This window comes from Barbus barbus, assembly GCF_936440315.1.
Source record: "Barbus barbus genome assembly, chromosome: 13".
NCBI lineage: Eukaryota > Metazoa > Chordata > Actinopteri > Cypriniformes > Cyprinidae > Barbus > Barbus barbus.
Genome location: NC_136741.1, coordinates 1670617 through 1696833, shown reverse-complemented (window position 1 = coordinate 1696833; position 26217 = coordinate 1670617). Strand labels below are relative to the sequence as shown.

Genomic DNA, 26217 nt, shown 5'->3' with positions numbered 1-26217 from the left:
TGACAAATGTGTTTCTGAGCTGAGTGTGTACACTACTGTTTGTATCTTTTGCAAACCATGCTGTAAAATAAAAAATAATTTAAAATAGCTGTTTTCTATGTGAAAATGTTTAAATGTAATTTATTTCTGTGATGCGCAGGTGTATTTTCAGCATCATTACTCCAGTCTTCAGTGTCACATGATCTTCAGAAATCATAATAATATACTGATTTACTGCTCAACAAACATTTCTGATTATTATCAATGTTGAAAACAGTTGTGCTGCTCAATATTTTGATGGAAACATTAATGCATCTTATTTATCAAGATTATTTGATGAACAGAAATATCAAAAGAACAGCATTTATATAATAAGAAACGTTACAAACGTCTTTGCAGAAACTTTTAATCAATTTAATGCAACCTTGCTGAATAAAACAACTAGTAATTGCTTAAAAAATCGTACTGACCCTTTTAGGAAGGTAATTTATATAAATATGGTAATGTGTATATATAAATATGCCAATCATATAATCCATACAATTATTTATAAATATATTAATCTGTCTCTGTCTGACACACAGTATCTGTCACTGTGTTTAATTCATCTTCCTTTATGAAGCTCTTTCAGTCTGTCAGAAAACAGGCTGGAGGAGAATAGAAACGAATAGAGCGGCTCTCGTACAGCTGATGACGGCGGCGGCAGGTGTGTGTGTGTGTGTGTGTGTGTGTGAGAGAGGTGCAGCAGAGTTCTGATGAGAACCAATTAGAGGAGACACCGATAAAAAAATGATGATTAATTACAGTGTGAGAGCGACACCGCAGTAATAGATACTACGGTAAAGAAAAATGAAGCAAGAGAGGATAAGGAGAGAGAGAGAGAGACTGTGGCCGGGGGCCGTTCAACAACAGTGGAGGCTTTTAGAAACTCACTGCACCTGATCCAGAGAGAGAGACTGTGTGTGTGTGTGTGTGTGTGTGTCGGGATGGCAGATATAGAACTGCTTTAAGTCATTAATCACTTAAGAGAAATGAAGTTTACAATTGAATAAGGAGGGACTTGAGAGTGATATTGTTTTAATGGAAGTTATTGTATGGAGATGAGTTGGAATGATGCATTCTTCTCTCACTCTTAACTGAGGTTTAGGTGGAAAACGATAAGCTATTAGTTTACCACAATTAAGCTCACAACAGCAATATAAGAGTTTTTGTAACATTTCGTTTATTGCATTATTCTATACTCGTCTTGGTGGCTTTTTATGTCTCACATTTGAATGAACAACAAATTAGGCGCTTAAATCAAGCTGAATGAGGTGAGTTTGATATGAGCACACACTGTTATTATAATATTTATTTGCATTGGGAGGATTGAGGCGTTTTCCCACAGGGGTCCATGTTACAACATCCCCGGAGCAGCAAGGGTCCTGCTTCAGGACACAATAGTCAGGGTCAGAGGAAGGACAAGATCATTAAACCATCAGCTGAATCACTAAATCAACATCCTTCAGCGTCCCACATGAGACTCCAACCGCCAAACATATGATTACTGCTGTGATTGTGTGCAGATCAGATCAACAAGACAAAAGAAAGAAACAATGACTTGGCTTATTGTAGTTTTGAAAGGTTCACTAGTTCGTATTTACTTCTTTTTTTGGAGTTTGCTTTCTAACTTTGATATGCTTTTTATTTTGTTTCAGTTGTTCGTAAATTACTTTTAGTCATTAAGTTTTACTTTCACAGCACACAGGATGTAATATATATCAGATGAGCACATCTTGTGTAATTAGATACATTGATTTTGTCTGCAATGCATGCATTTATGCACTTATTTTATGCATATATTTGTATATCCATGCATGCATTTATGCACTTATTTGTATATGCATGCATGCATTTATGCACTTATTTGTATATGCATGCATACATTTATGTCCTTGTTTATTGCATTTATTTGTTTATTTATGCATGATTGCTTTTATTCGCTTATACATGTTTATTAATATTATCATTGTTTTATTATTAATTATAAGCACATAAATGTATTTATGCATGCATGCATTTATGCGCTTATTTGTACGTTTGTTTATGCATGCATGCATTTATATACTTATTTATGGATTTATTTGTTTATGCATACTTGCGTTTATTCACTTATTTATGCATTTATTGATGCATGCATTTAACATTTAGCAACCTCTCGTTTTTACTTTTAGTTTAGTTTTCACTGCTGGTTTTTATCTTTGTAACATTTTTTGGTTGACGGTAATATTCTTGGTGAGATGTGGAAATAGGAAGCATGTGTTCTGCAGTGGGCGGCTGTGCTCTCTTTATATAGCGCATGTATATTAGTAAATGAAATCAAACTCTTTCCAGTGATAATCTTATGATGTGGGCCGCTCACACACACTCAAGCACATTGTCCTCTTCAGCCTCGCCGCGTCATCTCTCGTTTATTTAATTAGACGAGCGCTTGTCTTCCCACGCCAGCGAGAGGTTAACCGGCTGCTCAAATGCGTCAGTCTCTCGCCAAATAAATCGATCGCACGTCTGCAGCCTGCGGGGGGAATGAATTACCATAACATACATGTAAGACAGAGCAGAGCTCCAGTTCAGACCATAAATCATTTTTCATTTCCTAACTAATGAGAGACCAAATCGTTAGTGCCTAGTTAATTATCCATGGCTCATGAGTGCAAATGCAAATAATGAATGACAGATGAGTGTGTGCTTCATACTATGGAAAGTATCACTGTTATCATCGCTTACACGTGGGTTAGTGATTTGAGGTGACCGTGGCATATTTGAAGACCAGAGTATCATAGAGGGTAGCTAAAACAGTAAGTATATCCAGAACACCCTAGCAACTGCATAGCAACGCCTTGGCATCCATCCACAGCACCTTAGCCTCACATTGTTTTTCCCTCAGAGAATGTTCTGCTCTAGCGCTCTTTAAAATCTCTGTGTTGTTGTGTTTCTGAGAGCTTTGCTTTCTAACAACTCAATGCAGGTCTGCTCTCAAAATAAGCAATTATCTGAGCTCGACTGCTACAGAATCTCTCTCTCTCTTTTTGAAGTGATTCATTTATTTATTCCTGCGTGTCTCTTAAACGCGCCGCTCTCTTCTCTCAGAGGGAGGTACCGCAGTGAAGCGCTGTAGTGCTCCTTCATTAATCTCTATTCAGTGATTCATGCTGTCGCCCTTCTGTGTGTTTCCTCATCTGAGTCCTGCTGACCTCTTCTCACACACACACACACACACACACACGCACACAAACACGTGAATATTCCTCCAGTAGGTTTTCGTCCGTGGCAGAGGCCTGGGACGACAGGACATCAGTGCAGTCGACAAACCTGATTTTTCTAATATATGTATTAAAAACTATTTAAAGATGAATGGCATTACATTGTATTTTTAAAGCACTGATTTCTCTTAGGACATAAAACACGCCTGAACCTCCTCTCTGGATCCCGTAGTGTTACGTATGTAAGCCCACTTCAGTCACAGGTTTTTTTTTAGTAAAAAAAAAAAGAAGGTAATTCTGACTTCTCATAAAGAGTTTATATCTCAAAATTCTGCCTTTCTCTCAATTTTGATTTTATATCTTGCAATTCTGACTTTCTTGCAATTTTGCAATTTTGCATTTTGTATTTTTTTTTTCCTCTCAATTCTGAATTTATGTATTGCAATTATGACTTTTTTTCCCACAATTTTGAGTTTTTTCTCACAATTCTGAGTTTATATCTTGCAGTTATGACTTTCTCGCAATTCTGTTTTTTTTTATTGCAATTTTGAGTGTTTTTTTCTCTCAATTTTGAGTTTATTTCTTGCAATTTTGACTTTCTTGCAATTTTGCGTTCTCGCAATTTTGGTTTTTCTCTTGCAATTCTGAGGGTTTTTTCCTTGCAATTCTGAGTTTAAATCCTGCAAATCTGACTTCTTTTCTCTGAATTGTGAGTTATAAACTCCAATTCTGAGGAATAAAAAAGCTCACAATTCAGAATGATTTTCTTAGTTGCAAATTTTTATCTCTCAATTCTGAGAAAAGAAGTCAGGGTTGCAAGATGTAAACTCGCAATTGCAAGAAAATAAGTCAGAATTGTGAGATGAGAAGTCGCAGTTACCTTTTTATTTTTTATTTAGTGGTGGAAATGAGCTTCCATAGTTATGAGCAAATACCAATTATGTAAAACAAAAGCAGATGTTTGTCTTGGGAAGACGTCCGGTGAGAGAACAGACTGACTGAAACTTTAATGAGAGTTAAGGGCGAATGAAAGGGATGCGTGTGAGACGCGGTTCAGAAGGACAGTTTTGTAAACCCTTATTAGGGAGCGCCCTTCACTGTGTGCAGTGTACATGCAGCGTCCCAGCTCTTAAATAAATAATATCATATTAATAAAACAGGAAAATAACCGAGTAAAGGTCAAGAACGGCCTCACGGTCACCTGAGGAGATGCTTTACATCTTACAGTAACCGTCTAGCATCACGCAAGCATCATGTTAGTGAGTTTTGCACAGGCAAATGCTGCTCAAATCCGGTTAAATGTTCTTTCATATTCATGTATGTGTTTGATTTTGTTAAATGTCATTTGTTCTTGTGTTGCAGTATAATTATGAAGGAAGTGACATCAGCGATCTTCCCGTTGATCTGTCTGTGGTGTGGAATGGAAACTTCATCATTGACAACCCTCACAACATCCAAGGTAACCATGGCGACCACTGCAGTACACTATATAGCTGGTAGCCTAGCAACCGCCACAGGATGCTGCTGGAGAGAGATGCAGCATCTATAAATGTTTTAAAGCATCGTTTGCTTGTATAAACAAGCACGCTTCACATTCTCTACAGTCTGTATGCAGGAAAAGCAGATGCAATGTGGTAATAAATGAATCCTGTCCTTCAGCTCTGCAGGTGTGTTGTTGCTCATGATTCATAATGCTGGTGTTACGATCCTTAAAGGTCTAGGGGTTGAAACACAACATTTTGAAAGTAATAATTAATATTGCTGTAAGGGGAGAGTTTTTAGAAAAAAAAACAGGCATCAAGAACACTTAATTCAATTGAATGTTTTTATTTCTTTAAGCCAAAGCCACTAAACAATGTGTGAGCTATGCAGGGCCGTTGCTAGTGGGGTGAAAGCCCAGGGGGCCCCACAAAATCCAGGAATTATACTATATAGGCCCATGTTCTGTGAATAATTCTAATATTTTAGTAGTTGTAGAACTAAGATATTATGAAAACCACAAAAAAGCATGCAATTTGGTTAAAGAAATTGTCTACCCTCTACCCTCCCGAAAAATGGTTTAGTCTGATAAGAAGTATTCTCAGAAGTCCCACCCCAGATCGTGAACAAGACGACCAATCAGAGTTGAGACCAGTGGCGGACTGGCCATCTGGAGCACCGGGAGTTTTCAGCATGAGATTTAGATAATCAGCAGAGTTTAAAATAAATGGTAAGCGAATCTCTCTTCGTCTCTGCAGCGCACCTGTATAAGTGCTACGCGCTGCGGGAGAGCTGTGGTTTGTGTCTGAAGGCCAACCACAGCTTCGAGTGCGGCTGGTGTGTTCAGGACAGGAAGTGCTCCCTGCGGCAGGAATGCGCTCAGCCGGAGCACACCTGGATGCATGCGACCTCCGGAAACAGCCGTTGCACGCACCCGCGCATCACCAGGGTGAGTTACTGCAAACCAGAGGTCAAAGATTCACTTTAATAACCTTTTATACAAGTTTTTATTTGATGTTTTCTACAGTTTAAATATTTATTTTCTCACCATGAAAATAGCCATGGTAGCTGGCATGGCACTAAATTATATATATATATATATATATATATATATATATATATATATATATATATATATATATATATATATATATATATATATATATATATATATATATATATATAATTTTTTAAAAATAATTAAAAAAATAAAAGTAGTAAATATATTTTATTATTGCTAAAATTGTACTTTATTTACATTTTAAAAATTTAATAAAAATGTTATTGTAATAGTATATTTTATTGTAATTTTTTATTATTATTATTATTATTGTTGTTGTTGCTGTCATCATTTTAATTTACAGTACCATAATATTATTGCAATATTATTTTTTGTTCATTTTTTTCCTTAAATATTTTTTGTTTTAAATAATAATAATAGTACTACTACTAATAAAGTAACTATGTAATATTTATTATTATATTATATTAATAGTAGTAATAATGTTAATAGTAGTAAATATATTTTGATTGTTATTGTTAAAATTGTATTTATTTAAATTTTAAAAATTAAATAAATATTTATTGCAATAGTATATTTTATTGAAATGTATTATTTATTGTTATTATAAAGCCATATTTAATGGGGGGCAGGTTTTCCTTCTTTTCACATGCTTGACAAACCCTTGATATCATGACAGGTTTTGACAGATGATGTCACAGGCGCTGATAAGTTTTCTTCTTTCTTTCTTCCTCACTCTGTGTTATTCTGGAAGTAGGTTTTCTCTGCGGCGTTACATCGAGTTCCAAATTCTCCTGCCAACGGAATATTAACTTTTAGAACATCTACTTACTAAATTTACATCCCCTCGTGTTAATTAAACTCCTCCTTTGTTCTTCTTGTTCAATTTCTCATGCCCGCTCTCTATCTGTGCGGCGCCGCTGTCATCTTTTACTTATTAGATTAGGTGTTAATTTAATTTGGAGGAGAATGAATTTATCACATGGATTATTAGCACATCATAGGCGCTCCGAGAGCCATCTGTTCAGAAGAAGTACACCTATTCTCTCTCTGTTCCTCTGCTTTACTCTCTCTCAAGCTGCGCTTTCTTATTTTCATGCATCTATTTGTAAAAATGTGTGAATGTCAAATGAAACCAGTTACCCGTTTGTGTTTGCTTCTGTGCTTGGGTTTTGCGGGATGCTGTCGTTTGTGTTTGTCTCGACTGATGCACTCGCTTCTGATGTCTGTCTCTGTAAATAGTTTTTAAGATATAGTTCATGCAAAAAAGTGTAATTTCCGTATCTGTCCTGGTCCAGTTGTTTCCTGAGACCGGGCCGCGGCAGGGAGGAACCAGACTGACCATCAGCGGAGAGAATCTGGGCCTTCAGTTCAAAGATATCCAGAACGGAGTGCGGATCGGGAAAGTGGCCTGCCAGCCCATCGAGGAGGAGTACGTCAGCGCTGAGCAGTGAGTGTCTGACACTATTACATCTGGAGTCATCTACTGGCATAAATAATTAATAAAATAAAATGTATAGAATATTAAAATGTATTATATACTTATTTTCTTATTTTAATGATTTTTTTTTATTATAATATTTATTTGCTTGTTTTAGTCTAATTTTAATTTATTTAAAAAAAATGTAATGTATTCATCTTACATTTACTTTTTTTTCTAAATGTGTGTGTGTGTGTGTGTGTGTGTGTGTGTGTGTGTGTGTGCGTGTGAGTGTGCGTGTGCGTGTATGTGTGTGTGCGTGTGAGTGTGCGTGTATATATGTGTGTGTGCGTGTGAGTGTCCGTGTGTGTGCGTGTATATATATGTGTGTGTGTGTGTGTTTGTGTGTTTATTTATACAGACATATATAAAATGAATTTTGCTGCAGTTGATGGGTAGTTGTGTGTTATTTTATTTATTAACTATGTGTCTGTTTGAGTGAATGATCTCTTACGTTTGCGTCCTGAAATAGCATCTGATCTGTGTTTAGTCTCGTCTAGTCTTAATGTTGACTATTAGCTTATTCTGAGCAAAAACGGCCCACTTAGAAAGGAAGAGAGCGTCTGACTGATGTGTAAAGTGTTCTGTGACAAACAAACAGAAATCATGCACAAATCTAACTTTTCTATTATCTTTAGTGTAAGATGTTGCATGGTCAGTTGCAAAATAATGTTTTTTGCATTTAATTTGTGAAAAAAACCCCACCAAAATAATTTACGAAATACAGTAAAGAGAGTAAAGCAGCATCTCCATCAAGGGTTCAAGAGAATGTAATCATCACTTTTGGAGAAACTGGTACAAAATAGAAATAGAAAACTGAAGAACTTTACGTATTTATGCACATTTTGGAGATTTGAAGTGGTTTTCCTACTCAGCGCTTTATGCACTATTCAGGAATTTGCATGAAAATGTGTGCATGGAAACCCAGCTGATGAAAACAGCCAATCACATTTGTGTTTAAAGGTAACCATAGCAACAGTAGATTGTTTTTATAATCAACAATGGATGTTACATCATCATGCTCATTTATTTTTACATTAACAAGTAGTCTTCAAAACACAAATTTATTAACAAATGTAGTCTCAAAATAAATACTCACTTGTTGTGAATAAAATAATTAATATTCTAAATTTATTTAGATAAAATATTATAGAATTTTTAATCATTTTTCAGTTTATCTGTATAGGTCATAATTTTATTATCAGTGCATCTTTATCTCATCTATAAATCATCTTCTCTTATTAAAAAAAACACCAGTGACGTCTCTGCTGCAGTTTCTGGATGCTATGCCCTTCATTCATACTTAATAAATCATGGCAGCGCTTCACACTTCCAGGAAATAAACAAACACTGGTGTTTTTTCATTGCAAACACGGAAAACCCTGTTCCTATGCTGTGTGTAGCTATATACGCTCGACACAGACGCTGTTAATAACCCGCTGCAGACGGTGGACATCCCGCCCCAGGGCATGATGGGAGCGTTGGCTGTCCGTTCCATGAATCACAGACACGTGTTGTGCAGATGTCGGCGTCTCATTGTGTAGCGTCTGCGGTTGCTCTGTAACCCGTCTGAGCTCTCGTCTCACGATCAGCCGCTCAGTCACTGCTGGAGTGGGTTTGATCTGAGTTTGAGCGTCGCCGGCCGTTCCAGACCGCTCTAAGACCCTCGTCTCTGTCTCTGTCTCTCTGCAGGATCGTGTGTCGACTGGCCGACGCCACAGGTTACCGTGTGCAGGACGCTCACGTGGAGGTGTGTGTGCGCGACTGTCTGCCGGAGTACAGGGCTGTGTCTCCCAAAGCCTTCACGTTTGTGGTGAGCTTCACTCTCAAACTGTGTGATTTCTAACTGAAACTCGGTGGAATGTAATTGTAAACTATTTGTGTGTGTGTGTGTGTGTGTGTGTCCAGTCGCCGTACTTCACTCGCGTGCAGCCATCATACGGGCCCATCTCCGGAGGAACGAGGATCACCATTCACGGCAGCCATCTGAACTCGGGCAGCGCCGTCTCCATCAAGATCGGACTCAACACCTGCCGCTTTGAAAGGTGCACTGATCTGTTCCTCTCATCTGAACGTGCATTCAGACTTAATATGCTGATATGTACTGTTATTTCAATCACTCAACACTGTAGCATTTTCAAAACTAAATAAGGCAGTACTTTAATTCAAGCTTTAAGTTTTGCGCTTCTAGATGCATCCCTCGGTGTTGCTAGTTAAATACATCCAAAGCTATTAGAAATAATGTGTTCATTGAAATGAAGCGGAAATTAAATAAAATATAAATATTAGAATAAAATTTTTTAAAATATATATAATTGTTACCTTGGCAGTTAAATGAAATAAAATAAGTTGAATTATTAAAATATTAAAATCCAAAGCTGAAAGTAATATTTGTGAATTATTTTTAATTAATTAATACAAATAAATTAAAGCTATGTAGAAAAAAAACAACAAAAATAAAATAATCACTTAAAAATAATTAAATAATTACTAGAACTTGAACAAAAATGAAAAAGAAAACTGAAAATATAAAATAAGAGCCAAATTCAAAATATTAATAAATACTATGTTGACATTTCTGAAATAACACTGATTTCTCTGACAAAAAGCACCACAGCTTGATTTGAATTTATCGGAATACCGTTTAATTTTATCCCAAATTCAAGAATTAAATGTTGCACAAGGAAATGAAAACAATAAAAAAAATCCCCCTCCAAATTTCATTACCATAATGCATCTGGGTGATCTAATCTATTTTAATATCATTTTTATATGTACATAAATTATATTTGCACAATTGCAGCAAAATAAGATTTTTTTTTAGATTTCAATTTTGTACGTGATGTTACAAAATCACCTTATTCTTTCCCTAACTAGCTGATCACAAGTGTTAAATCATGGTAATGTCCTAGTACTTTATTGTGAGGGTGAAACAAGGGTTAATGCATGCCATTTTTAAGACTTATCTCAGGAAAAAGATTTTGTAGAGTAATTTTTAAACAGTGTTGTTATCAGGTGTTCAGAGCAACTGATTTCTTTTTTTCATCAGGTCTGAAAGCAGACAGAAATGATTGATGTGTGTGTGTGACGACAGTCCTGTCAAAATGTCCAGAACTCAGCAGGTTTCACCACTGAGTGTTGTGAACAGTTGCCTAGGCAACACAGCAAGTGATGAAGGACACACACACAGTCACACACACACACACACGCGCGCGCGCAGAGGACATGCGCATGCATGTCTGATCGAACATGGGAACGAACCTTCAGACTGAATCTCCTCTTTGCTTTTATCTGTCACATGATTAAGTGGGCCGTCAGTCGTGCATGTGTTGGTTTGATCAGATTAACGTCTGTCATGTTCGAAGCCGTCACTCTGAATGATCTTTGAACCTCCAAAGCTGATGCAACCTAATGAAACCGTATTGTCACACACTCTGCACACATGATCGCCTTCATTCTACCCTTCAGACGTAGCTCAGGTCAATGAGGTTGTGTTATTTTTCTTATTCTGAAACCTAAAATACATAGAAACGAGTCAAAATCTACACATTTGTTTCATTTGATTGATTTATTTATTTTGTCCACATATAATGTTAGTCAGGCTTCTTAGCACAAAAAAACAGGTGTAATGTAGTTGTTAATCAACATTTCCCCCTCTCTCTGATGAGTTTTTCAGTGGCTGAAGACTAATGCAATGGCAACTTATGTGCATAAAATACAAATAAAATCGAAAAATGATAAAACAAAAAAAATTAAATCACAGTTTTTTTTATGAAATAAATTAGCACAATATTTACTATAATAATCACAGTTATTATTTAGTTGTAAATCACTATTTTCCCTTCTTTTTAATGGGGTTTTCAGTTGCTGATGACCAATGAAATGCCCATATGTGTGCATAAAATGCTCATAAATAAAAGTATAAATAAAAAATAAAAATAAAATCACACATTTTGAAATTAAATAAATTAAAAAAATTTTGCTACATTACTCATATTTGTAAAAAATGCTTCCTTCTAATGGGTTCGCCAATGGCTGATAAAATGCCCATGTGTAAAATATTTATAGTATATGTAAAAAATATATATTTTTAAAAGAAATAAGGAAAAAGGCTTTACTCACTACATTTCTCACATTTAGTTAAAATTTCCTTCTCTGTGATGGGTTTGGCCAATAAAATATCAGAATAAATGATCCGAATCCTTTAGTATCCAAAAATGTATTTGTGTTGTAAATGTTACCATTTTTGACATTTTTGCACAGCAGACTTTTAGTACCAAGCAGTTCCAGTTTTCTATGACTTGAGTCCTAAGTAAAGCTAGAGGTGTTGTGGTCGTGTGTGTGTTCAGGCGCAGCGCCCGTGAGATCGTGTGTGTGACTCCGGCGGGTTTGGGCACAGGAGGGACCCCGGTGATGGTGGACATAAACGCGGCCGAGCTCAGAAACCCGGAGGTGAAGTTCAACTACACAGACGACCCCACCATCCTGAAGCTGGAGCCCGACTGGAGCATCGCCAGGTCAGACTCATCAGCACACTGTGACCTGTTTGGTTATATGAGAGCATTTCTCTGTGAAAGTCCTCTAGAGCGGCTCGCAGGTGCTTCAGCGTGAACATTTGCAGCTCCGTCTCTGGAGGTTTGAGTAACATCACAGCCTGCAGAGAAATGCTGCAAACACACTCACGCTGACGTCTAGAGCTGCGAAGAAGCGTTTCACATCCACAGGGAGAGAGACATGAGTGATGAAAGAGAGAGAGAGACCGGTTAAGCAGGTTAATACTTCAGCGGTTTGCTTTTATGCTGGAAGTCTTTTAGAAGCACCATTCACATACATAACACAGCTGTTTCATCTGTTTTAAATAAATGTGGGTAACACTTTAGAATAAGGTTCCATTTATTAACATTAGTTATCAACATTAGTAAACATGAACTAAGAATGACCAATACTTCTACAGCATTTATTAATCTTAGTTAATTTCAGCATTTACTGATGCATTATTAAATTGACAAGTTGTGTTTGTTAACATTAGTTAATGTAGTGAGTAAACAATGAACAACTGTATTCTCATTAACTAACATTAACAAAGTTTAATAGTGTAATAAATGCATTGTTCATTGTTTGTTCATGTTAGTTAATACATTAATGTTAATAAATGGAACCTTATTCTAAAGTGTTACCTAAAAGTGAGATTGTTTACAGCATCCTGACTAGTTATACTGATTCAACATGGCTATTTATAGGCATTTTCATCGCAAATGTAAACACACACACATATGCATTTTAATTGTATTTTTAGAGTTCTATGGTATAATGCACTACCAATTTTAAAAAAAATCTTTTAAGTCTCTTTTGCTCACTGAGGCTGCATTTATTTGATCAAAAATACAATAAAACATTGAAATATTATTGCAATTTAAAAAGCTGTTTTCTATGTGAACATCTGTTCAAATGTAATTTATTTCTATGATCAAAGCAGAATTTTCAGCATCATTACTCCAGTCTTCAGAGTCACATGATCTTCAGAAATCATTATAATATACTGATTTGCTGCTCAACAAACATTTCTGATTATTATCAATGTTGAAAACAGCTGTGCTGATGATTTTTTTTATTGGATTTTAGATTCAATGAATCAAAAGAGCAGCATTTATTTGAAACCGAAATCTTTTGTAACATTATAAATGTCTTTACTGTCACTTTTGATCAATTCTATGCATCCTTGCTGAATAAAAGTATTAATTTCTTTCAAAATACATAATACTAGCCGCACACTTTTGAACGGTAATGTTCAGCATGTTTAAAATGACACTCTTTACCTTCACCAGTTCAGTACATAATGAAAATGTTGTGTAAGGTGATGGATGGTTCATGTTTTCTAGATGTTAACGTTGTTGTTTTTCTCTCTGTTAGTGGTGGAACCCCGTTAACAGTGATCGGCAGCAACCTCGCCACCGTCAGAGAGCCGAAGATGAGAGCCAAATACGGCAGCGTCAGTTCAGTCAACGTAAGTCTCTATATGTTTCCATCCGCCTATTTTTATGCGCATTTTGGAATATCGCATAAAAAAATGCTGTATGGAAATGCCAAGATGCGCATAAAAAATGTATGCGCACAATTGAGTAGGATAAACTGTTTATCCAATAAGACAAAAAGGTGCATAAACTACGACGGAAACACATTTACAGAATAAATTCCACCATGCGCATTGAAAAAGTCATGTGACTTTGTGTTATGAGACGGGATAACTTGACTAACCAGCGGACCGATCTCGTTCACAGCATCTATATGTAATGGTGAGGAAAGTCTGTCATCAAAGTATTTCTGTATAGTTTGACAGTATTTCTGTTAGGGGTGACCCAGAATAGTCGACGATTCGATGCTTCGATAGCAGGAGCAGTTGGTAGGAGCTGGAAGAGACTGTGGGAGGGATGGGTGGAGTCCTTCACGATGCTGTTGGTTTTGCTGGAGCATCGTGTAAGGAAAATGTCCAGGATGGAGAGAAGAGGGGCACCGGTGATCTTTGCAGCTGTGTTCACTGTCCGCTGGAGGGTCTTGCGGTCAGCAGCACTGCAGTTCCCGTACCAGACAGTGATGCAGCTGGTCAGCACACTCTCAATGGTGCCTCTGTAGAATGTGGTGAGGATGGGTGGAGGGAGACTTGCTCTTTTCAGGCGGTGGAGAAAGTGTAGGCGCTGTTGTGCCTTTTTGGAGAGTGACATGGTGTTGGTGGTCCAGGTGAGATCCTCTGTGATGTGCACATAGCTACTGATTCACCACTTTAGATTGACTTTATCTTCACACTATTCCACTACTCTTTATACCCAATAGTTTAGCAATAGTTTAACCAAAAAAGAATACTTTGTGTATTTCTACAAAAAAGCAATCAGCTTCGACTTTGATGATCAGAAATTAGCTGCAAATCAGCATATTATTATGATTTCTGAAGGATCATGTGACACTGAAGACTGGAGTAATGATGCTGGAAATACAGCTGCGCATCACCAAAATAAATTATGTCTTATGAAATATTCACATAGAAATGTTTATTTTAAATTGTAATAATAATTACAATTTTTACTGTTTTTGTTGTATTTTTGGATCAAATCAGTGCAGCGTTAGTGAGTAGAAGAAACTTCTTACAAAAACACTAACAAATCTTACTAACTCCAAACTGTTGATCGCTAGAGTCTAGACTAGTTTTATGGTGTTTTTTGTTCCCTCTGAGCTCTAAAGCAGCAGGAACAGACAAACGAGTGTGTTCAACCGAAGCCCTGTGTGCCTGCACATGTTTTTCTTTGCGTATGTGTGACATTGAATTACCTTTTCACAGTTTAACCTTTAAAATGTCAACGGCTGATGGGATATAGAACATACAATGGCTCTATAAAGCCCTGAGAAAGTCCCGCAGGGCGAATGTGACCTTTTCTTCTCCTTGACCCACTCATCTGAGCAGCTCTGGCTGCTGTTTTCCTCCTCTCTGCTTCTTGTATCTTCTCTTTATTGGCTCTTAAGCAGCGTTAGTGTCTTCAGTAATGCGTGATGTTTGCTGTCTCTCACAGAACTGCACTGTGCTCAATAACACCGTGATGGTGTGTCTGGTGCCGTCCGTGGCGGGGTCCGAGAGGGGTTTCTCAGAGGTGGGCAGCGGGCCGGATGAGATCGGGTTCATCATGGATAACGTGCAGACGCTCCTGGTGGTGAATGAGACCTTCAGTTTCTATCCCGACCCTGTGTTTGAACCCTTCGGTCCGTCCATGCTGGAGCTCAAACCGGGATCTCCTCTCATACTGAAGGTGAGATCTCATTACACGTGTTGGAGCTGCTATACTACATTTCTTTATTTTTGTAGTATAACAATCCCCCTCAGAGCAACACTGCAGCTATAAGGCCACCTGCATGTCTGTTATTGCATTTGTTCACTGTTTTTATAGTGTTTAAGAATAGCAGACTGGAGTGATTTTTCTCAAACATGTTATTAGTAACAACACCATTATTATAGTCACGTAAAGCCATAAAAAAGCTCAGAAACTAAAACCACTTGTTACTTGAAATAAAAATAAATGTGAACTGAAATAAATAAAATGAAATTAAGTTTAATTTTCTAGATGCCAAGACTGAAATTAAAAAATTAATAAACTATATAAACAAAAAAAATGAAATTAAGAAAAATATAAATAATAGGAGAAACATTTGAACTTGAATTATTTGTAAAACTAGAAGTGTTGTCTTGGCAACTTACCTTAAATTAAAACAAAATGTACTAAAACTGAGACTAGAAATAGAAAATGTAAAAATAGACAATATAAATTTAAAGAAATTAATTTATATAATAAAATTACAAAAAATTATAAATTCACAAAAACTTTAACTAAAATTAAAACAGAAAATCTAAAAATAAAAGCTTCAAAATAATCAAATATAATAGTATTAGTGCTGTCAAATGATCAATCGCGATTTTTACATAATATATGTCTGTGCTGTATATATTTATTATGTATATATAAATACAAACACATGCATGTATTTAAGAAAAATAATACGTTTATATATTAAATATATTTATATATAATATAATTATATAAATGTATAAATATTTAAAAAATATATACTGTATGTGTGTGTATTTATACATTTACAGTACACGTACATATAGTATGTAAACAAAAACTTTTATTTTGAATGCAATTAATTGTTTGACAGCACTAAATAGTATATTTTACTAAAATAACACCGATTAGTACACGATTATTATATGTGCATACCAATTTGGGTACATTTTGTGGTATAAATAGTGCAAGTAGTTTGTTGAAAATTCCAGTATAGAAGACGTCTCAAAGCATTACATTTTTGCACATGATTCTTCCAACACCCTTTGTGCTACAGACATGACTGTTTGTTCAGATCATGAAGTGTTATTACTTTTCTAAGCAAGTACATTTTCACATGGCTGCTGGCAAAAATGAGACTTGAGAGAGGATCCTGGGACATTTCTAAAGATCTGAATCTCGTAGAAAATTAAGGGTGAACTTTTTAGATTTGGGCCACTAAGAAACCGCATAGCAACACCCTGGCAACCAAGCCATCGAGACACATTTACTTAAGGAAATACATAAATCTAGTTCATTGAATTGCTTGTGTGTGGTGTTCAGGTCCTGCCTCACTCATGTGCAGCATTAAATAATTTCATTAAAATGACATGCATGGGATTATCTGCAATTCAATTTCCCATGCAAACCCTTCTGGGTAATGCGCAGTATGAGTTGAGTCTACATGTTAAATGGAGCCCTTCAGTAACACACGGCTCTAAATGAAGCATGCAAATATTTATGCATGGTTCTGCCTCCGGGTTTTGCCTTCCCATAAGCCCCTTGGGCAGAGAGATAGTGAGTGCTGAAAATCTGGTAAATTCAGACTGAAGAATACGTATAGAAATTTGACCATTTTAGTTCACCTGTGTTATTTAAAATTATTAATACTATTGTAGTATTTATTAATATTTTGAATAAGCTTTTAATTTAATGTTTTCATCCATTTAAGTTTGAGTAATTGTATATGCTCTTTTGTCTTTTTTTATATTTCTATCAAAAAATAGCTTTACTTTTAGTTCTATTTCAGTCATTTTAATACTTATTGTATTTCAGATATTTCCAAAGAGAATAAAGTATTTCATCTAATGTTTACATTTTAATTCGGCTTTTTTCATTTAACAAAAATAATTTTTAATTAGCTTTAGTTAACAACACAGGTTCGTAATATTAGATTCCACTTCAGATTCTGATTCTTTAACAATTCAAGATACAAATACTAGTATGCACAAAATATTAAATATTTTACTTGAACTAAGATATTGCACGGAAACTGCAATTGCACAGACTGATTTGAAGACTTGAGCTTTAGTTGAGTTGATAAAATGATTTAAAACCAAAACGGATGAGTTTGAGACTAATTTAAAAGAGCAGTCCAACTACTGGTTGTTGTATATTTAGGGCCAGGTTTACTAACAGCTTGCACCAGCACAAAATGTCTTTTGCCGTTAAAATTGCACTGTCAGGTATTACTACATGCAGTGAGGAATTAGCACTGAAAAGACGTAGACACGGTTATTTTTGGGCCTGACCTTATTGAATATGCATCTTTTTTTAGGAGTTTCCCTTTCAGACGCAAAAGTTATGGGAGGAGAATATTCAAATGAATCACGCAACGTGTTTTACTAATGCTTGTGCTCGTCAAATTACTTTTTTTTTTTTTTTTTTTGATAACAGTAATAATAATAATAATAGTAACATTAATAACAAAAATTAGAGGATAGTAATTAATTAAAAAATAAATAAATGTGGGGAAAGTTGGAGGATTAGAAAGAGGACAAAATAGTAATAATAATAATAATAATAGTAGTAATCATAGTATTAATAACAAAATTAATAATAGAGAGAAAATAATAATAATAATAATAATAAAGCTAAAAAGAGTAAGATATTGTAAGGCTGCCTCTGGGCCCTCCGTGGGCAAGGCATAGTTTAGGCCCAGGACGTGCTCATCAAATTACTGACATTTGCGCCATTATTTAAGGCCCAAAAAAGCATGTCTTAAATTATTTTGTGCTTGAAATGGCTGCAATTATTGTTGCTTGGAGGAGGCACCGCAGAGATGAGAGAGTGCATGGTAGAAAGCCATCTTATTTTTAATTTGCTTCAGGAAATAAAAGGCGACTTTGAACCCTCAACTAGGATTCTAAAAGCATTTTTTCCTTTTCAATGCACTGTGGCTTCTTTATATCTTTATTCTTTATTTGCGACTATGCTAATTTGCGCTGTGCTTGGTATATTGTGTTGGTCGATATCTAAATGAGATGTTGCGTCTGTGGTGTTTAATTTACACGTTGTTAGTAAATCACTGGCAGGAATTTGCCCTCCCATCAGTGCTGTTTTGGAATTGCGCTCTCGAGCTTATTTGCCCTGTTTAGTAAAACTGGCCCTTGGTTTGCAGGAAACTATTTTAGGATGATGTTCAGAATATGATTGAAAATGATTAAAAGTAAGCATATCTGTTTGTGTTTCAGGGCAAGAATCTGATTCCTTCGGCTGCTGGTAACTACAGGATGAACTACACCGTTCTGATCGGTGACAAGCCGTGTGTGTTGACCGTGTCAGAGACTCAGCTGCTGTGTGAATGGCCAGACCTCTCCGGACAGCATAAAGTCACTGTAAGTGTGTCATGTGATGATTCCCTTCTCTTCTTCTGTCTTGAAGCGCTCTGATCTCTTTCCCACGACTATCACACGTCTCATCCTGTGCCTCTTTCTCTCGTCCATGTGTATTGTTCTGCGTTTCAGCCCGTTTCTCAGATTACTGCTGGGAGTTTCTGTCGTGACTCTCTGGGGTTTTGTATTGTATTTATTTACACTGAGTTTGCATGGAATCTGAGAGGCAGATCTGTATTTGCATGTAGTCGGTTTCATCTTTAAATAGCGGTCTTTATTTGCTGCACATGCACGTTCAATTATATTTTGTATGGCAGAGTTATTAAAACATCACTCCCATGTTTTTTCCCAAGCCGTCTGCTCTCTTTCTGTGTGAGACTTGCCTGAAGGGAGAACGCTGCGACCCACATGTTTCTCCTCGACCTATATATCATGACCCATATCGACGCTGTCTGACAGCGAGAGCTACCGTTTAGCTACCGCTTTACTCACAATATAAAACTTCACACTGACCCGTTTGACCCCTTTAGCCTCCTTTAAACCCCGTCAAGTGTGATCTACATTATTACAGCGATCAGCCAAAAATTACAATTCTTTCATCATTTACTCACCCTCAAGCTGTTCCAAAACTGCATGAATTTTTATCAACACAAAAGAAGTTATTTTGAAGAATGTGTGTAATCACACATTTGCTGGTCCCTATTGACGTCCATATAATTTTTTTTCATACTATGGAAGTCAATGGGCACCAGCCACTGTTTGGTTTCCAACACTATCCCTTTAAGATCCTCTAAAGATGCAGGTTTGTTTGAGAGATGTGGAATTATGGGATATATTTGGGTAGTGCTGTGTGACGTGCATTCGCAATGGGATTATGGGATGGATTGTTACTGTAATCACAACTGTTTTAGTAGATTTCCTCTAAAGTCCTCTTGTAATGTAAGTTTAGGTTTCTTAAAATTTTTGATGATAATTTCTCACCCTCTCTCTGATGTTTACTATTAAATATGCTGATCGTCCATATGTAAATGACTTCTGTTATGATTGGCTGGGTTTTTGCATATGAAATGAGGAGCACCACTTTCTTTCATGCTTTTCTTTCTTTCTTGATTTCTTGCTTTCTTTTAAAACCCTGTAAATATGCAGGTTTTTTTGAGAGATGTGGAATGAAGGACTGTGGGGTGCATTCACAGTAGTATTGTGGGATAGATTGTTATTGTTGTTTTAAGAGCTCATTTTATGCATTTTATATTTTCTCATGAAGTCCACTTCTAGTTCTATTCTAGGTTTATTAAACCAAAAACAATTATAGTTTGTTTTTTATGTCAATTTTCCACCATCTCTGGCATTTGGAATGAAACAGGCTAGTGTTCCATGTGTAAATGACCTCTCTTATGATTGACTGACCTTTTTGCAAATGAAATGAGGAGCAACATCTCTGTTGAAATAGTGATTTTAATGAGCTCATGGTCATGAAGGTATAACAGTGATTTCTGAACTGTTTTTGTTGTTTAGTTATAAGAACTGTTCTTTGTGGACTTGTTTAATCATTGGAAAGAATAAGTTCCTGGTTTCCATGCAGTGGCTGTTTTGACAGCTGTCAGGTGTCATGGGTTGATATGATGTGTGACGCTCAGTGTGTGTGTGTGTGTGTGTGTGTGTGTGCAGGTTCTGGCTGGAGGTTTCCGCTATTCTCCAGGAACTCTGCAGATCTACTCTGACAGCCTGCTGACGCTCCCCGCCATCATCGGGATCGGTGGAGGAGGAGGTCTTCTTCTGCTCGTCATCATCATCATCCTCATCGCATACAAGCGTAAATCCCGTGACGCAGACCGAACGCTCAAACGGCTGCAGCTGCAGATGCACAACCTGGAGTCCAGAGTGGCCCTGGAGTGCAAAGAGGGTAAAACAGCCTTTAATTAAGCCCAACGCTTAATTTTGCACTCTTTTGTGCTTTTTTCATGCTTTCTTCCTTGTGCACTTTTTTCTTTTGTTCTTTCTTTTGATTTCTTTTTCACTCTTGCGCTTTCATTTTTTATGCTTTCGTCTGCACTCTTTCTTTAGCATTTTCTGTTGCATGCTGTCTTTATTTTTCTCCTTTCTTTCTTTCTTTCTTTCTTTCTTTCTTTCTTTCTTTCTTTCTTTCTTTCTTTCTTTCTTTCTTTCTTTCTTTCTTTTCTCTCTCTTCCTTTATAAGGAGACTTTTTTTCACTCTCCTTTGTACTTTCTTTGATGCTTTTTCAAGCTCTTTCGCTTTTGCTCTTTTTTGCCCTTTCTTTCACTCTTTTTCATGTTTTCTTTTGCACTTTTCCTTTCTTTCATGCTTTCGTTCACTGTCTTTTTTGCTCTTAATCACATTCCCATGCTTTCTTTCATGCTTTTTGCTTTCTTTCTTCCTTTTGTGCATTCATTCACACTTTTTGTTGTTGGTTGTGTTCCTTTGTTCTCTTTCATTAATTTGTTTGTTCTCTCCATCTCATCACTCTACTTCAATCTCTTCCAATTGTTCACAATTGGTTTTCCTGGTTTAATTTTATCTTCCGTTTGCTCGTTGCATCTCTCTCTCTCTGATTGGCTTTGTTTTCTGTGGTCTCCTGTTAGCGATGACCTCATGATAGTCACATCATTTATCATACACACACACATGCACCGAACGGCCGTCTCATTCCCGCCGCGGTCACGAGGGCGTGAGACGAGTCGCCCATTATCTGTCTCTGTCGGGCCCGAGGTGACGACCTTGTCTGTCTGCAGACTTGGAGAGAGGGATGAGGACAGGGAAGAGAGGATAAAAGAGATGGATAGCAGGAGGTGAGAGTGACAGGTCACTGATAAGTGATGAGGCGTCCTCCAGGATGAATAAAAAGAGGCAATAAATAACCACAACATCTAGATTGATTAGGTGAGTGGCAGCAGTAGCAGACTGGATCAGAAGTTTGGGAACAAAAGCACATATTTCTAATATTCCACATAGAAATGCTGGTGTCATTCACTCCAGTCTGATTGGTTGGCTTAATGCAGTTTCCAGGAGTCAGTGTGCACAGGTTCATATCAGTCCATCAGGGAGCAAAGTTACATTTACAATTTCCAGACTGATACAGTGTAGACTACTACTAGTAAAGAACAAGATACTGGATTTGACATTAACTTTTGGACAGATAGTGGATTTTGACACGTTAGTGGTCAACCAATATAGATTTTTTGATTACCAATGCCGATACCTTAGAAAACGGGGTAACCAATGTTTATATAAAGCCAATATATATGATTTAGCACTATTTAATTTGATTATAGCAGATAACACATGCTGCAAATAAATATTTGTTTTACATGATATTTACTAAACTATACGTAAATAATGTGAAAATGAATAAATATGAAACAAATTAACCCTAACTTAAGAAAAAAATGATAAAATAAACATAATTTATAGCAACTTTTTTTAAGTAATCCTATTAAATCGTACTACATTTTTAGTTAAGAAATTGTTCAAAAAATATAAAGCAAGTAAACACATTAACCAACAATGATATATAACACAAATGCATTTGCTGAATAATAAAGCTTATTATAGTGCTTGCCTTTCTGTTACTAATAATAGAAAAGCAAACAATAAAGTGCTTTCTGCTTTCTGTCTCTGCTCAGGTTCTGCTGAAAATAATAGTCTCACTTCCAGCTCTTTCAGTCAAAAAGAAACACTCATTGGAAAAATTCAGATAATTAAAAAACGCAAGATATATAGGCTGAGGGTGTTGTTATATGGTTGCTAGGGTGCTCTGAGTGGTTGCTAGGGTGTTCTGGCTGGTTTCTGTTGCTATGTGGTTTTTAGGGTAATCTTTGAGAGCCTTTGTGCACATTTTCAACTTTTTTCTTCTTATTTTTAGAACCTTTTGTGGAGAATCTGGAGATCTTAGCTTCCACTCAGTGGTTTGTTCAACACAAAGGTTTACTCTTTCTCTTGGTCTCTGTGTTTCCAGCGTTTGCGGAGCTGCAGACTGATATCCATGAGCTGACACAGGATCTGGATGGAGCTGGAATCCCGTTCCTGGATTACCGCACTTACGCCATGAGAGTGCTTTTCCCTGGAATTGAGGACCATCCGGTGCTGAAGGAGATGGAGGTGAATGCTGGACACCTGTCAGATTTAATGCATTCGGCTGAACTGTATGGGTCAGTTTACACCTGGTCACTTCATGCATTTTCTCTGATGGGATAGCTATCCGATCATGAAAAGACCAGGTATAAATGCCCTCCGAAACACTTTCGAGACTCATTTTAATCTGATCGCTCAAACCACTTCAGGAGGTGGTCTGGGCCACATTCCAGACGAAACTGGACAAGTGTAAATGCATCTGGTTGTTGAAACAACGTATACAAATTTTACTCCTCCCAAAATATTAAAATAATAAACCCGTGAGAGCATTTTATAGGCTATATGGCATGTTATAGTCAGATATGACTGCGCTAATGGAACATGCATCACCGCAGATGAGTAGCTGAGTATCTCTTCAGCAGTGTTGGGGGTAACGCATTACAAGTAACGCGAGTTACGTAATAATATTACTTTTTTCAAGTAACTAGTAAAGTAACGCATTACTTTTTAATTTACAAGAAAATATCTGAGTTACTTTTTCAAAAAAGTAACGCCAGTTACTTTTTGGCAGCGGCTATTTGCACTAAGTGCAAATAGCTATAGATTCTATTTACACTGTTAAAATAGCAAGATTTTCTGCTATTTATACTACTTATTGCAAATAGTGGCAATCATCTGCACCTCAGTATTGTAGTACATTATAAAACAGTACGCAATAATAACGTACTGAGTGTAAATTATCATTTTAATTCAAATTTATTAATTGGATGTCACCTTATTGGGACAATAAAGCCCTCCCTACACCTACCCTAACCCTACCCAATACTTTATTTTCAACTTTTTGATTATTTCCTTAATTTTTATTGAAAATAAATTCCTTTCTGATGCGATATGACATTTGAAAAGGGAGAAAAAAATGTTTGGCAAAAGGTGGGATCGAACTCGGGTTTTTTTTCTCCCATTTATTGACTGACAGTGCGCTGTGTGAGCATGCTGTTACTATAGATCTAAATGTGAATTTGCATGAATTCATCCCACTCACAAAAAACAGATTTAGTATTCATCAAAATGAATTAAAACTGTGAAATGCAAACTCAGAATATGACGCAAACTGCAATAATTAAATGTTAAACAACACAAATGTATCTAATCCCATTTTATTAACCAATGTCTTTGCTGCTGACCTTTGATGATCCAGTTCAACCATACTAATAAGCAAAAATGACTTTAGATAAACTAACAATTGTGCTTCATTGTTTTTTTATTTCCGAAGAGTGTTAAACCTTCTTATCCTGAGTTTTACTTTACAGACGTGAATTTACTTTTCCTTCACAAGATACAGGGCTTTTACATTTGTATTAATGTAATTTCTTGTATTAAAAACAATCAAGCCCTGCTCATATTTAAAAAGTAACGAAAAAGTAACGCAAAAGTAACGTAACGCATTACTTTCCATAAAAAGTAACTAAGTAACGCAATTAGTTACTTTTTTAGGGAGTAACGCAATATTGTAATGCATTACTTTTAAAAGTAATTTTCCCCAACACTGCTCTTCAGCAAGCAGACATGAAAACTGCTGCAAATGAAACTGAAAGTAAGTCGCAGACGCTCAACACACAATCATCTTCATTAAAAGTAGTGAGACTAACCTATCTTTTCAGTGCTGATGCCGCGCGCTCTCCTGTTGCGGTCTTTGATCTTGAAATTTGCTGTTGGTGAATAAATAACGTTGACATGAACTGGAAACGTTTTAACAAATCGGCTAGATATCCGATCAGAGAAAATGCATGAAGTGACCAGGTGTAAATAGGGCCTATGCTTCTCCGTCTCTCTCAGGTGCCGGCGAATGTGGAGAAGGCTCTGACTCTGTTTGGCCAGCTCTTGAATAAGAAGCATTTTCTGCTGACGTTCATCCGGACGCTAGAGGCTCAGCGCTCGTTCTCCATGCGCGACCGCGGGAACGTGGCGTCTCTCATCATGAGCGCCCTGCAGGGCGAGATGGAGTATGCCACCGGCGTCCTGAAACAGCTCCTGTCCGACCTCATCGACAAGAACCTGGAGAGCAAGAACCACCCCAAACTCCTGCTGCGAAGGTACGGCGTGTTACCCGACATCTGATCATAAGATATTAAGTAGGGCTGTCGATTTAACTCCTTAATTTGGTGCGATTCATGATGCAGGACGACTGACTGCGTGATGGAGTCTATTACAATGCAGTTATATGACCCTAAAATTCAATATATGACAAAAAATGTCATATGATATAGTTTTTCAGTGTTTCATTCATGGAGTTATTTCTGAATGAATCAGCCGTTTGAACAAATCAGTTGAATTAATGACTGAACGACTCTCTCATTAAGACACTTGTGGTTTTTGTGTCATATTGAGTGTAGGCTATCATTAAAAAATTAAATAAAATCATATTTCAATATTCAGATAAAAAATGTTAATGCCAGATATCATCACTATTTATGCGATGTAAACATCAAAATATGTATTTCTAAAGATAGTTTTTTGTAAATATCTATTCAGTGGCAATTCAGTTTAACACAATGACGCATACAGTAATTGATATGCGATTTATTTGCTATTAATTAGATTAATTAATCAGCACATTTCCATTGCCTGACAGCCCTAATCAATCTTGCTTTCTGAAAAAATGATCAAAATGAAGTGAGTTTACGCTTAAAACAAGAGAAAATATCTGCCAGTGGGGTCAGAAAAATAAACTGAATTCAAATGGAAAACAAGCTCATTTTCTGACTGCATTGGCAGATTTTTTAAAGCATAAACTCACCATTTTTTCAGAAAGCAAGACTTAATATCTTATGTAAGTTTGCTTCTTAAGTAAATATATCTCGGTTGAAGAATGGTTAGATATTAGTGCTGGAAAACAAGACAATCAACTCTAATGACTTGATGTTGAAAAGTTCCCATGTTGCACCTGGTTAGTCACAGTGTTAATGGACATGATGAAGAGGATGAGTTTGACTTCTAGGGGTCACCTTTGCTCTCCCGTCATCCGTCTCCATCCCTCCGTTTCTCGGTTTGCCCTTTCGTGTCCGTGACTGTGTTTCTGTCAGATGGTATTACACACCTGAGCACACACTGGTTCCCTGCGGAGCGCCGGCGTGAGGAGGAGCGCGGTGGGAGATGAAGCTCCTGGAGGAGAAGAGATGTGAGGAGCTGATGACTTCAGTCTGAACATGCTGCCGTAATCTCTCCTTTCCCTCATGTCTGTCTTGAATCAATATCACAGGAAATGCCTTTTTTCGTCTGTAGTAATTCTGACATCGGCTTTGTTTACAGTGAAAGTACAAAGATGCGTCCTCAGATCTGTTTGGATGAATGTAATAATAGCATGTTACGATACAATAATAGCATGGGACATTTTCCATTTTCTCCCAAATTAAAAGGAAATAAAAATGGCATAAAGAAAAAAAAGCCTGTTTTTAGAACAATTAATACTTTCACATTGTGACATTATTTGCATGACAATCAAGCGTTTTTCTTGCCGATTACAGTAGAAATTAATGTATGAAAGTGTTTTTTTTAATCGGTTAATATACAAAAATATGCAAATTCTATTCTGAGGTAAAAGTACCGTTCCAGCCATGAGAAAGGGTTTAATTGTCATGAAAATGATACCACTATAATACTTGTCAGTGGTCCTTAATAAGCTTGATTTTCTTTAAACCAAATATAGCATTGTATAATTTTGATTTA

At 36.6% G+C, this 26217-nt stretch overlaps 1 protein-coding gene across 1 annotated transcript in view; it reads left to right on the top strand.

Annotated features, from left to right (window-relative positions):
- Positions 1–26217, top strand: part of LOC306879143 (plexin-A1-like) — a 126327-nt gene that overhangs the window by 83939 nt on the left and 16171 nt on the right. The window contains exons 11-22 of the mRNA XM_079431886.1: positions 4584–4680; positions 5459–5649; positions 7020–7171; positions 8894–9014; positions 9110–9246; positions 11551–11718; positions 13112–13205; positions 14761–14994; positions 18261–18404; positions 20070–20304; positions 22376–22518; positions 24328–24584. Coding sequence (XP_079288012.1) covers positions 4584–4680; positions 5459–5649; positions 7020–7171; positions 8894–9014; positions 9110–9246; positions 11551–11718; positions 13112–13205; positions 14761–14994; positions 18261–18404; positions 20070–20304; positions 22376–22518; positions 24328–24584 — 1973 coding nt within the window. The remainder of the gene's footprint in view (positions 1–4583; positions 4681–5458; positions 5650–7019; positions 7172–8893; positions 9015–9109; positions 9247–11550; positions 11719–13111; positions 13206–14760; positions 14995–18260; positions 18405–20069; positions 20305–22375; positions 22519–24327; positions 24585–26217) is intronic.